The sequence below is a fragment of the Notechis scutatus genome, chromosome 3 (assembly GCF_049901735.1).
Source record: "Notechis scutatus isolate UNSWTSFEM ecotype Mainland chromosome 3, rNotScu1.2, whole genome shotgun sequence".
NCBI lineage: Eukaryota > Metazoa > Chordata > Lepidosauria > Squamata > Elapidae > Notechis > Notechis scutatus.
Window position 1 is genome coordinate 82,284,680 of NC_142011.1, and position 13,591 is coordinate 82,298,270.

The window sequence follows — 13,591 nt, forward strand, 5'->3', positions numbered from 1 at the left end:
CAAAGTAGGAACAAAAAGCCCCTTTCCCCAGGAATGGTTACATCTTTACATGCATGAGTGTGAGATGGGCAGCTACAGTATACACATATGATGAATGCATAAAAGTGATTTATGCTCAGTTTTAAGACTTAAGATCTTTGTGACTGTCCCTCCTGCACTGCTTCAGAATCCCACCTGGGACACCTGTACAAGTGATTGAACACCACTGGAGTAATCTCTCAAATTTGGGTGGAATATGAGATGCATAAGGATATTTCTAGACATTTAATTTTTAAAAAAATCAATCAATTCTCTTACCGAGTTTTAAGACAACTGTCTTTTTTTTTTTTTTACTGGAGGACACTGGCCCCCATTAAAAATGAAATTCTGTTGTCTGGTCTCAAGAGAAAGTATATATCTACCCAAACACATACATAACATACACAATACATGCTATATACATACATATATACCTGCACACACACACACACACACACATACACATATTAATCACTGTCTAGAATAGAATAGAATAGAATAGAATAGAATAGAATAGAATAGAATAGAATAGAATAGAATAGAATACTTTATTGGCCAAGTGTGATTGGACATACAAGGAATTTGTCTTGGTGTAAATACTCTCAGTATACATAAAGAAAAGGTACATTAGTTAAGAATCAAGAATCATAATGTACAACACTTAATGATAGTCATAGGGTACAATCAACAATCAAATCATACTAGGAAACAGTCAATATAAATCGTAAGGATACAAGCGACAAAGTTATAGTCCTACAATCACAAATGGGAAGGGATGGATGATAAGGAGTGATGAGAAGATTAACAGTAATAGTAGTGCAGACTTTGTAATAGTTGAACAGGGTTGAGGGAATTATTTGTTTAGCAGAGTGATGGCTTTCGGGAAAAAACTGTTCTTGTGTCTAGTTGTTCTGGTGTGCTCTATAGTGTTTTGAGGGAAGGAGTTGAAACAGTTTATGTCCGGGATGTGAGGGGTCTGTAAATATTTTCACAGCCCTCTTTTTGACTTGTGCAGTATACAGGTCTTCAATTGAAGGCAGGTGGGTAGTAATAGTTTTTTCTGCAGTCCTAATTATCCTCTGAAGTCTGTGTCTGTCCTGTTGGGTTGCAGAACCAAACCAGACAGTTATAGAGGTGCAGATAATAGACTCAATAATTCCTCTGTAGAACTGTATCAGCAGCTCCTTGGGCAGTTTGAGCTTTCTGAGTTGGTGCAGAAAGAACATTCTTTGTTGTGCTTTTTTGATGATGTTTTTGATGTTAGATGTCCATTTTAGGTCATGTGATATAGTAGAACCTAGAAATTTGAAGGTCTCTACTGTTGATACTGTGTTGTCTAGTATTGTAAGAGGTGGTAGTATGGGAGGGTTTCTTCTAAAGTCTACCACCATTTCTACGGTTTTGAGTGTGTTCAGTTCCAGATTGTTCCGGTTCCATCACGAGGCAGGTTGTATAACCTCCTGTCTGTGTGCAGATTCATCATTGTCTCGAATGAGACCAATCACTGTTGTGTCATCAGCAAACTTCAGTATTTTAACAGATGGATCGTTTGAGATGCATTCATTGGTATATAGGGAGAAGTGGAGATAGCACACAGCCTTGGGGGGCCCTTTGCTGATTGTACAGGTATCGGATGTGATTCCGCCCAGCTTCACCTTGCTGCTTCCTGTCTGTTAGGAAGCTTATGATCCACTTACAAGTGTGTTCAGGTACCGCTAGTTGGTTTAATTTACTTAGAAGAATGTCTGGAATGATGGTATTGAATGCTGAACTGAAGTCTACAAAGAGGACCCTTGCATAGGTATTTGGAGATTCAAGGTGTTGTAGGATGTAATGCAGAGCCATGTTAACAGCATCATCTGTTGATCTATTTGCTCGGTATGCAAACTGCATGGGATCTAACAGCGGATCGTGATGGTTTTCAGGTGGGACAGCACAAGCATTTCAAAGATTTTCATAACTACAGATGTTAGAGGAACTGGTCTGTAGTCATTCAGTTCCTTGATGGAGAGCTTCTTTGGCACTGGGATGATGGTAGAAGCAGGAAGGAACATAGCACATCCGTAGTGGTCTATTTTGAATAGGTAGTAGAAAGAGTTCACAACTGGGAGTTTTTTATGAGAGAGTTCAAACAGGTCTCACCCTTGCCATCCTGACCTGTAATTTTCCCTACGCAAAAAAAAGGCATATTGCACAATGTCTCCTCATTGTCCACAGTTCCGATACCAGGAGTAGTCTTAACTGCATAGGCATGCGTATAAATATCAGACCACTAGGGGGCGATAAAGAAAGCTGTTCTTACTCTTCCCCCCACCTCCCGGCCAATCTTCCCGCAGGGGGGGGGGGGGGGGGGTTGGGGGGTTTGTTTTTTATCTTTCTTTTGTTTGTTTTTTTGGTTTTACTAATATACATAAAAAAAAAACAAAAAAATGGGGGGAAAAAAAAAAATAGCTGCTGTTATCTGTACAGAGTCTATTGAAACCTCGCGCTCGCGCTTCCCCTTTATCTCTCTCTCTCACCTTTCACCGGCTCTATGCTCAAAGGGGGTGGTGGTGGTGGTGTGACGTAGCCAATAAGCGTGCTCAGAAGCCGCGCGTGCCGCGCCGTGCTCCTTGTACGTCGCTGGAACGGAAGCTACGTCACAGGGAGCTTGCGACCGCCGCACGGAGAGCGACGCCGCTTCTTAACCGCGCCTAGAAACCCCCCACCCCCTCGAGGGCCGTCGCCGCCATGGATTACGGGGAAGGTGAGACTGGGATTTGCCGTTGCGCCCGTGAAGCGGCTTGGCCTCAAAATGGCGGCGGGAGCAACAGTAACCCCGGCGGGAAACGAGCGTGCCGGCCTAGGTGGGGTGGGGTCAGTGGTGGTGGGCCTTTTCCCTCAGCCAGAGGCGCGCCATGTTAATTCCCGAAATGTTCGGCGTGGGTGTCGACACAAAAGGCCCAGGGGAGCCTGAGGAGGCCGCGCTCCTCACAGTCCCCGCCCTTCCCCGTGGCCTAGTATACCCGGCCGGCTTTAATCCCAATCCGAATAATAGTCCCGCCTGAAGTCATTATTCATATGGGGAGTTGTGAGTGGGGGAGGGGGGAGGGGAAACAACAACCCGGGCATGGCTTTCTGGAATGGCGTAGTAACTGATGGCGACGAAGAAAGGCCCTCGTATGAACGTCCGAACCGATTCACCGGCCAAGGGACCGTTACGTTTTTAAGCTCGGGCCACATCTGGGTGGCGTCGGAATTTACGTTACGCCACATTTACGTTACGCCACATCTGGGTGGCGTCGGAATTGCGAACAGATGCAAGAAAGAGAGAGGGTTTCCTACGGCAGATCTCCGGGCGGAGGGGGCGGGGCGTATTTCTGCCTGTCATCCCCGTGATCCTTGCACTTTTAAGGAAAAGCTGGTCCTTCGCACGTGGGGAGGCATCGGAGCGAGGAGAAGCCCTCCTGGAAGGGCCCCGTTAGACGAACGAAGGGGAAGGTTTGCTTTTTCTCGCCTGCGAATGGTACTCGACTTTGTTCCTGCTTTTTCCCCCACTGTTTCCAGGCAGTTTTTTTAAAAAAAAATTATTTCAGGCAATTTATATTTTCTTAAATAAATAATAAAATTAAATTTATATATGGGGTTCAGTGACTCAGGGCTGCTTACAAAGATCAAAACTCTATAAAAAAAAAAAAAAAAAGCAGTACAGGCAGTCCTCAACTTAACGACCACGGTTGAGCCCAGAATGTATCTTGTTAAGTGAGACATTTGTTCAGTGAGTTTTTGCCCCACTTTGTGACCCGTCCCACCACATTTGTTCAGGGAATTGCTGCAGTTCTTAAATCAAGAATGCAATTTTTTAAGTGAATTTGGTTTCCACACTGGCTTTGCTTATCAGAAAGGGGAATGGCATGACTCCGGGACTCGCAAACTGTCATAAATGTTTTTTTTTAAGCCACTAACATTTGTATTGAGTTAGTCTTATAAAATACAAAATACAAAGTAAATAGAAAAGCAGTGGGGTGGGGGAAGAGGAAAGAAAAGTGAGGAAAAATAGAAAAAAAAGAAGCATTGACTTCCGACTCTCTCTGTTACAGTAAAATAACCCAAAACTCTGATTTTGGGCTTTATCGATTAGACTGCTAGATCTTTATAGAAATGGCTTGTTCATATTATTATGAAAAAGCAAAAAGTTGTGATTTGATGATAATGTCATAAATGTGGGTCAGTTGTCAAGCATCCAAATGCAAGTCACGAGACCATGAGGATGCAGCAATGGTCATAAATGTGAAAAATGGTCATAAGTCACTTTTTCCAGTGCATATCAGTGAAAATAGTCATAAGCAATAGTAATAGTCATAAGTTACTATAAGCAGTCAAATCATACATAGGTTACTAACACGCAATCAAAACATACTAGGAAAACAAAACTATAAATTGTAAAAATACAAACAACACAGTTATAGTCATAAGTGGGAAGAGCTAGGTAATAGGAAGGATGAGAAGAACAGTAATTATTAATAGTAATAATAATATAATTAATAGTAATAATAATCTATCAGCGTAAATTTTGGCCATGTAAGTGGCAGATGATGGATGAAACAGCAGATAAGATGGAAAGATGGGATTTTTGGAAGAACTGTTGATAGATACCAGTGGCAAATAGAAATGAATGATATTTGTACACTCTCACCAGTCCTGACTATAATTATATAATTATAATTTCTTAAAGATCAGAGCTTAGCAATCAATCAAAGTTATGACAGACTTCTCCCTCCAAAAATATTTATGAACTGGTTCTGGCGTTCCAATAGTGGCACATCTCATCCCTGAAATCATGTGGCTGCATTTCGGGTGCTTGGCAACAAACTTGCCTTTACTGCTGGTTGCCATATTCTGCTATCATGAGATTTATTTTTTTGCTGGAAACCAACTTTTTTAGCCAGTTTCTGGCAAAAAATGCACATAAGAATGCATTGACTCACTTAATGGTTGTTGCATTCACTTTACAACTGCTGCTGAGAAGGTCATAAAATGGAGTTAGTCCTGTGGGTGCTTTGATTTACAATCATCTTACGACAGATTGACTTGCACTACAGTTGTAAGCTGAGTACTACCTATAATGACTGCATTCTTGTGCTCAATATATTTGAAAATAATTTCTGTAAGGATTGTTAGTTACATAGTGTAACTATTGATTTTGGAAAAGGGTATTGTAGATATAATTTGCTAACTCAGTCGCACTTTATATAGGATGGTCAAATGAATATATAATCATTCTGAATAAAAATGTAAAATAAATAATGAGATTAAAACATTTCACTGATATTTTAGTAATTGAGTAGTTTCATGGAAGCAGTAGGATACTTTTATAGAAGTTGATAGTTGATCTCAGATTTTAATTTATTTTTGAAACAAATACATATGGAATGTCTGACCTTCATTTGCTCAGCCCCATCTCTTCTAGCTGCTTTTCTGCAAATTAGCCTACTTAGTTGAACTGGAAGCAGAGGATAGAGAATTTTCTTTGTGTAATTGAATTTGGGTGATCTTGCTATAAAAGTCTTGATGATATCTTATTATAAACTGTTCTTGAGACTGGAATTCAGGTAGGCCTTAACTTACAACCATTTATTTAATGACCAAGGTTGTTATGGCACTGAAACATGTTATTTATAAACAGTCCTCGCACTTATATCCCAGCATCCCCATAGTCATGATGAACATTTAGCTGTTTGGCAACTGGCACATACTTCTGAGGGTGACAGGGTCCTGGGAGCATCTGATCAGCATTTGTGACATTCCCAGAGGGATTCTCATATGCAAAATCAATGGGGAAAGCTGAACTCACTTAATGACCACGAGTCCTTTAACAAACGTGGTTCACTTAACAATAGTAGCAATTGTTTGTAAAATGGGGTGCAATTTACTTAACAACCACATTGCTTAGCAACAGGCTTAGCAACAGAAACTGGTCCCAATTGTTGTAAATTGGGGAGTGCATAATTTACTAATCTACAAAAGTTCAGTAATCTTAATCTTTGTTTTTTTTAAGAAATGGATCGTGACTATGGGCATGGTGCCTATAGTGGCCCAAGAGCTATGGACTCTTATATGAATCAGTCATATGGAATGGAAAGCCATGGAGGTGGCGGAGGAGGAGGAGGAGGAGGTGGAGGAGGAGGTGGAGGAGGCACTGCCAGGTAAAATACTGAATCATTTGCTTTGTATGTCAAAGATAATACAAATATATTCTGAAGTATACCTCTATCAAATTTAAGTGTTCCTTGAGCATATTGCAGGGCATGGTGCATTATTATGCAGAGGTGTAATGTGTAGTCTTTTTAAAATAAATATTTTATATGAAATATAATGCTGCAATACATGTTTTATCACAGATCTCTTTAAATATTTCAGCAATTAAATATTAGAACAGAATCTAGAGCTGAAATGCTCTTAATTGGATCAGAACTGCTGCTTTTGTTTTCCCCTTCTGTTTGAAAGGAACACTTAAATTTAATTTGAATAGTAATATATTTTGCAAGAATATTCATTGGTAGACAGTTTTTCATGTCCAGATTATTTTATTGGCAGGTACTAATTACACTAAAACACACTTGTGCAGTGTTTTAAAATTGTTTCTAGCACTGTAATAGTATTTCTGACAGTTTGATTTTTCACTGTGCCTGCAGTTGATGTCTACTAACATCAGATCATGATTTAATTCTAAATTTGGCTTTCCTGTAAGAACTCTGCATTTTAAACAAAATAACTGAATGATACATTAAACCTGGTTGCAGTCTCATTTGCATATCCTAATTCTTCAGTGACAGCAAGAAGAACATGGTTAACAATTTCGATTTCTCCATTTTTTTGTGGCATTGATAAGGAATTGGGAAATTAGCTGTATAAATACACAGTGCTTTTCAACAATTAATATAACTAACACTGTTGTAAACTATTTTGCGAATCAGGAAAAAATGTACCTACCATTTAGTAATCTGAATATGGCTGGAATTTACTGAATGCATTATATAAAAAGTTTATTGTTGTAATGGACTGCTTTGTAGTTGGCATTTTAAATATGAAAGTTTTGTATTTAAAGTATGAAGTGGAGACAAGATAAATATAGCCTTGTCATATTGTGATTTGTAATTATTTGAAGTTTCTTTCAATTTCTTTAATTAAGAATTAAAATATAGTTAATTCTTTGGAATGAAAATGAATTCCTATTTCCGTGCAGTTTATGACATTGATATTACTCTGCACACTTTTTTTCTGTTCTTCAATTAGTATCTTTTTAAAATGCTGCATACAGCTTTTTGGTAATATAGTATTTGCATGTAATGTACAGCCTTTCTCTGTGCCAAAGGGTCATTAATATTTAAGATTTATTTTGACTTTTCAGTTCTATAAAGAGAGTTTGTCTTATTCCCTACAAACAGAGGCAGGTGAATCTATGACTTTCCAAATGTTTCCAAAGTCTAAAATTTCTTAGCATTTCATTTTGGGGCTCATGAAAACTACAGTCGCACAATATTTGGAGGGCTATAGATTTCCCAATCCTCTCTGATACATTGTAAATGTAATGGTAGAAGATGAGGCATAGTTAAGGAAAATTATTTAGATTTCTTCTGTAAGATATAACTGAACTATGAACCATTGAAATAACAAGTTAAAATAGTTGCATTATTGATACTGTCACAGCTTCTAAATTGAGGGCAAAGTCTTTCAAATGCTATTGAACTGTTTTAGGCATGACTTTAAACAAAATACTTTTATGAACCTTTAAAATATGCAGGTGCCTGCATTCGTTAGACTAGGTCTGGGCACAATAATGAGGTGAAATAATTTTGAGCAACTAAATTTAGTGAAATTTAGGCATTCTGAATTTTAATACTATTTTTCAGTGAAAAGTGACTCAGATAGCTTTCTGTCTGATCACAGCATGGAAATGCCCAGACCTAATCAAAGCAAACCCTACCAAAGTAAAATATACATTGATTTTAGTTGATAAATGTCAACTGATAACTTGTCTTTTGAAATGTTTAACTTTAGTAAGCTTACTTTTTTTTTCCTCACTGCAACTTTTCCAGGTTTGGACCTTATGAGTCTTATGACTCCGGGTCTTCTCTGGGTGGGCGAGATCTGTACAGATCTGGCTATGGTTATAATGAACCCGAACAAAGCCGCTTCGGAGGTAGTTATGGTGGTCGATTTGACAGCAACTACCGGAATAGCCTTGACTCTTTCGGAGGTAGAAACCAGGGCGGGTCTAGCTGGGAAGCACCTTACTCACGCTCAAAATTGAGGCCTGGGTTTATGGAGGACAGAGGAAGAGAGACTTACTCTTCCTACAGCAGTTTTTCTTCACCCCATATGAAGCCTGCACCTGTAGGCTCTCGGGGGAGAGGAACGCCTGCTTATCCTGACAGTGGATTTGGAAGCAGAAACTATGATGCTTTTGGAGGACCATCAACAGGCAGAGGCCGTGGCCGAGGAGTAAGTACAGAATCTTTTCAGATTCTTTTCACTAGTCACTCTTTTAAACCCTTTCAAGACCATAGCATTACAACAAAAGCACTGTATATCACACTGCAGTTTTTGCCAAACTGTTAGGGTTGACAACCTTCCAATCCGGTTTGGTGTTTACCCAGAACTTAGTACCCTGTCTCTCTCTTCATTTACACAAGTAAAAGTATTACAAGATTAGCTGCTAAGGTTTTATCAAATCACCTTTTTTGTGAAAGGTGAATATTAAGGCAATGGGTTTGGTCTAAAAGGGGTTAAAAGGAATTGCATTTTTCCTTGTTAACACTAGCATCTTGGCTAGTGGGAGAAGTCTTGAAACTTTGTAAAGGTTAATTAGAACTTTTTTTTGTTTTTGTTTTGAGTAGGTTAAAGGTGCAATGTATGTATATTATTGATTTTAGAGGATAAATGCCACATAACAGATTTTGTTGAGGCAAGAAGTAATCAGTTCTTCCGACATAATGTTGGCTTACTTTAAGGTCATTTAGACTTACATGGAAGGGAAGATTTAATACATTAAGGCATTAAAAAGGATAATTTCAAAACATTGTTAAAGGGATATCATCACAGTTGTTCATGCTGAAAGAAAAGTAACAGTGTACTAAACTATGCTAGTGAACTATTATGTTATAATTCAGTAGTAGATGCGCTCATATGCTGGATCTAATGTTTTAGTGCAAGTTCAAAAGAACAATTCAAAGATTATTAACAAATATCAAATATTACTGTACCAAATCAAAACACCATTAACAGAATCTTAAACTTCAGAAACTTCAAGTTATAAGATGATGTCCCTTTAACTTACTTTATAATTTCATATCTGAATTTATAAAGAGTTTCATTTCATTTGATCATCAATAGATGCTCTCTTAAAATTCTTTAAATACTGAGTTTCAAACAGTTGGCCTTAAGAAAACAGTTAAAATTTTAAAGAAGATTGGAGGATTAAATGTAGACTGGAATATTTTTTAAGTTTTTTGCATGCTTATTATTCTATTTTAATTGATTTGTTCATGTAATACTCTGAAGGGTACAATTGGCATTTAATCTGTAGACCTAGGAACCCTAGTAACCTTTCTATAATTTGTTGATGAAGGAATAAGCTGATTAATTTAGTCTGGTATATTTGTGAAATTAAGTAAGTTAACTAGACAGTATTGATTAGTTTCCCTTTTTCTTGAGCTTAGTGTTACTCTTGAGAACTAACTACTTTAAGAAATAAGCTGCTTATTTATGTGAAATGCATTGCACCTTTAATAGATTATGAAAATATTTGCTCGTGCAAATCTACATCACCTAGAAAGTGTCCTTTGATGTATGTAATATGCAGGGTGAGAATATTGCTAGACTGTTATTTACTAGAGCTCAGTTTGTTACAAAGTGAAATAGAATCTATGCATGGTTTTGTTTAGTATAATGATCTCTAACACATTGTGGCCTGCTAGAAGTAAATGCTACTCAAAGTAAAGAAATATTGTATAGATGTACTGCCTTTATTGTGTCTAACTTTTACTATTAAATATTTATGGCAGTTTTACTCATTTCTGCTTATATAATTTCACTCATCCAGTCAGATGAGCCTATTTTATATATTACTGTCAGTAAACAGTAGAATCTTGTGTATGTTTATTCAGAAGTAAGTGCTACTAAGTTCCAAGTAAGTATTACAGATTGCAGCCTAAATTATAACTATTATACTCATTCCTTTTCCTCAGTTCTGTCATTCAGTGCCTTAAAATCAAGGAATTCAATCATGTAGGCTCTCTTGATTATAAGATAGACGTCTAAATTAGGATTAGAGATTTTTTAAAACCACTTTATTGATATTCTAAACTTTATTTTTTTTTCCTTTTGAAAGAATTTGATCTAAGAGGGGCTACTATTTTACCTTTGCTCATTGCTTCTTCTGATATAATTGTAGTTTTCTTTTTAAATCATTGAGAATACATTCACTGTGCAATGATCTCAACATGGGAATGGATAGACACACACAAGCTGTTGATTGGACTGAACTGTTCATAAAGATGTAAGATTTCTGATCAAAATATGTCTTAATGCATTGTATTAGGTTTACTTGTTATATGATGCAAAAAGAAAAGACATATTTTACAGAAGGTAGCTTTTTATCTACCTAAATTAATTGCTGTAATGCAGGACTATTCTACATATTTATAATATTTACATAGTCTTAAAATTCCCGATTCACATAAAATTCTATGTAAATTTACTTGGAAATTACTGTTTTAGTGAAAATAGAAATATACGAGATATGCTACCTCAAAACAATACATTATTTTATCTTCTCTATGTATTTTTAGAAGAAATTCCCATGACCTTTTCTATGTAGTTTGAATTTCCTAGCATTTACTTCTGAGTTGACATGCTTGTGAATGTATTCTGAATTGTGAATAAAGTATATATACTTTGAGAAAAAGGGAAATAGGAAAAATAAAGTTTGAAAATAAAATGTATTTTATATAAGCAAAAAGTTTCATAAATGAAACTGGAAACCCATTACAATGTTAAGAAAAAAAAACTTATTTGGCTATTAACACATTTTAAGCATGAGAAATATTATACATAGAAAATCTTACATATTCAATGAGCAGATTTTAAACCATCAGAAGATTATTTAAAAACTTTTAAAATCATAGTAAAACAAACTATGGAAATTTCAGGCAGAGACTTTTATGATTATTTTCTATTTTCCCTAAGTTAATTTCATTCATTTCATTCTTATATTGTTACGGTTTTGTAGAAATAGTGTTTCTTCTGTTTGAGGCATTATTTGGAGAATCCTGAGAATGATTATGGGTAAAATTCTAACAAGGCTCATTGTCTGGACCAATGATTTTGAATAAGCAGAAATCCATTTGATATAAGCACTTTAAAAGTCAAATATTTTAAAAACTAATCAGTTTGCGATCCTGATGTGTGTTAACTGAATAGTATTGTATTTTTTCTTGAGTTAAAATATTTTAAAATATGTTTTTATATAAGCTAGTTTGTTTATGGTTAGCCACATCATTTTCTAATACGTGGTCTTCACCTATTTACAGTATATGGGAGACTTTGGAGGCATGCATAGACCTGGAATTGTGGTAGACTATCATAACAAACCCAGTTCTGCAGCAGTAGCTGCACGAGGAATAAAGAGAAAAATGATACAGCAGCCGTATAATAAACCAGGTGGGACATTTATCAAGAAACCCAAACTGACAAAACCTAATGTGAAGATGAACCAAAACAAACCTAGTAAGTAATTGAACGAAAGATGTGAATTACAGCTCTATTTAACATTTTCTGAGAGGATACATTTATAATGCATTGCTGTTCCTCATTTTCCAGCCTCAAAGCCCCTTCTGTTACCAGTTGTTCATAGGGATTGACCTTGGTGGCACAAATTAAAATTTTTGAAATATAGTTACAAGATATTTCACTAACATATTATGCTCTTGCTTAATACTTCAGAGGAAATTTAATCTATCTATATCTATATATCTATATATATATTTATATATCTATATATAACTTAAGAAAACATATATATCTATATATCTATATCTATATATATCTATATATATATCTATATCTATATCTATATATACATATACATATATACATATATACATATATATATATATACATATATACATATATACATATATACATACATATATATATATATATATATATAGATATAGATATAGATATAGATATAGATATAGATATATATACTGATTGCTTTTATTGTGAAGACTGCTTGCTACATGAGATGCTGTAGGGCTGTTATCAACAAAATAATAGTCCTCCCAAATTTAACATATTCTCTGCACAATTACATTATTATTGGAATTCATCCAGAAATACATGCTTTTATGGATGACCCAAGTGACATGCCAGTCAGTGATTTTTTTGCATGGGTTTTTATACTTTAAATAATTATTGATTGGTTAAGCCAAAAAGTTGTGATTTCTGTTATGAAATTTGAGAAAACAAAAATGGTATAATGCTTTTTTTACTAATAAAGTATTGATAATATAGCAATAAGACTTTATAGTGCTTTAAAGCCCTCTCTAAGCAGTTTACAGAGTTAGTATATTGCCCCTAACAATATGGGTTCTCATTTTACTGACCATAGAAGGATGGAAGGCTGAGTCCATCTTGAGCCGGTCAGGAATGAACTACTGGCAGTTTAGAGTTAAGACTAATATCAATGAACAGGCTAAATAAAAGACGATAGAACAAATTGTACCCAGTGACAGCCATGCAAAAAGAAAGACTGGGAAAATTGGGTGCAGGATGCATGGAAGTGCAGGGAGGCCAGGGGTAAAGGTTGTAGGGTGTGTCACATGTGTATGAATGCTAGGAGGGTAAAGAAAGTTAGTGGGGGGCATGTGTGTGTGAGTACAGGGAGGGTGAGGAAAGAGGATATGGGTTTCTTGCATATGGAGGCCAGGGAAAATAGCGTAGAGTTTGTGTAATTGTACAAATTCAGGAAGCTAAGCAAAAAGGGCATAAGGTGTGTACGAATGTAGGAAGGCTAGGGAAAGAAGGGATGGTAGTGTGTGTTTGTTTTGAGCACAGAAGGACAGGAAGAGGGTGGGGGTGCCTGAGTGCATGTGTATGAGTTCAGAGAAGCTGAGGAAAGAGGACACTTGTATACAAGTGAAAGGAGAAAGAGGGTGGGTTGTCATGCTTGTGAGCAAAGAAAGGCAAGGATTGGGGAGACTTACCTGAACAATTTGTAACCTTGCCTCTACCCCATTAGCTTTGCTTGTTGGAAGCTGACAGGGAAAGTTGCAAATGGTGATCATGGGACACTGCAACCAGTCACAAGTGTGAACTGCTTGCCATGTGCTTGAATTTTGTTCATGTGGCTACAGGGATGAATGGCCGAAACTTTGAGGACCAATTATAAATCCTTTCATTCAGTGCTATTATAATTTGTACTGGTCACTGAACAAATGGTCATGACTGAAGGATTACCAGTTATCTGTATTGGATAATTTATGACTACTATAATCTAAAATACTGATGCTTTCTGTTCATGGAATAT

At 36.4% G+C, this 13,591-nt stretch overlaps 1 protein-coding gene and 1 long non-coding RNA gene across 5 annotated transcripts in view; one reads left to right on the forward strand and one right to left on the reverse strand.

The window, feature by feature from the left end:
• Window positions 1-555: 555 nt before the first annotated feature.
• LOC148131261 (uncharacterized) lies at window positions 556-2,809 on the reverse strand. Its single transcript, XR_015748633.1, has 2 exons — window positions 2,538-2,809; window positions 556-2,187 (listed from the first exon to the last, which is right to left on the reverse strand). It is a non-coding gene; the product is annotated as an uncharacterized LOC148131261 (long non-coding RNA).
• The window catches only part of ZNF326 (zinc finger protein 326), a 30,376-nt gene continuing 19,439 nt past the window's right edge, over window positions 2,655-13,591 (forward strand). For 2 of the 4 annotated variants that reach the window (XM_026674109.2, XM_026674111.2), the window contains exons 1-4: window positions 2,655-2,764; window positions 6,056-6,203; window positions 8,097-8,502; window positions 11,592-11,787. In XM_026674109.2, coding sequence (XP_026529894.1) covers window positions 2,749-2,764; window positions 6,056-6,203; window positions 8,097-8,502; window positions 11,592-11,787 — 766 coding nt within the window. In that variant the 5' untranslated portion in view covers window positions 2,655-2,748. The remainder of the gene's footprint in view (window positions 2,765-6,055; window positions 6,204-8,096; window positions 8,503-11,591; window positions 11,788-13,591) is intronic. The other 2 variants (XM_026674110.2, XM_026674112.2) reach the window with 1 other exon arrangement.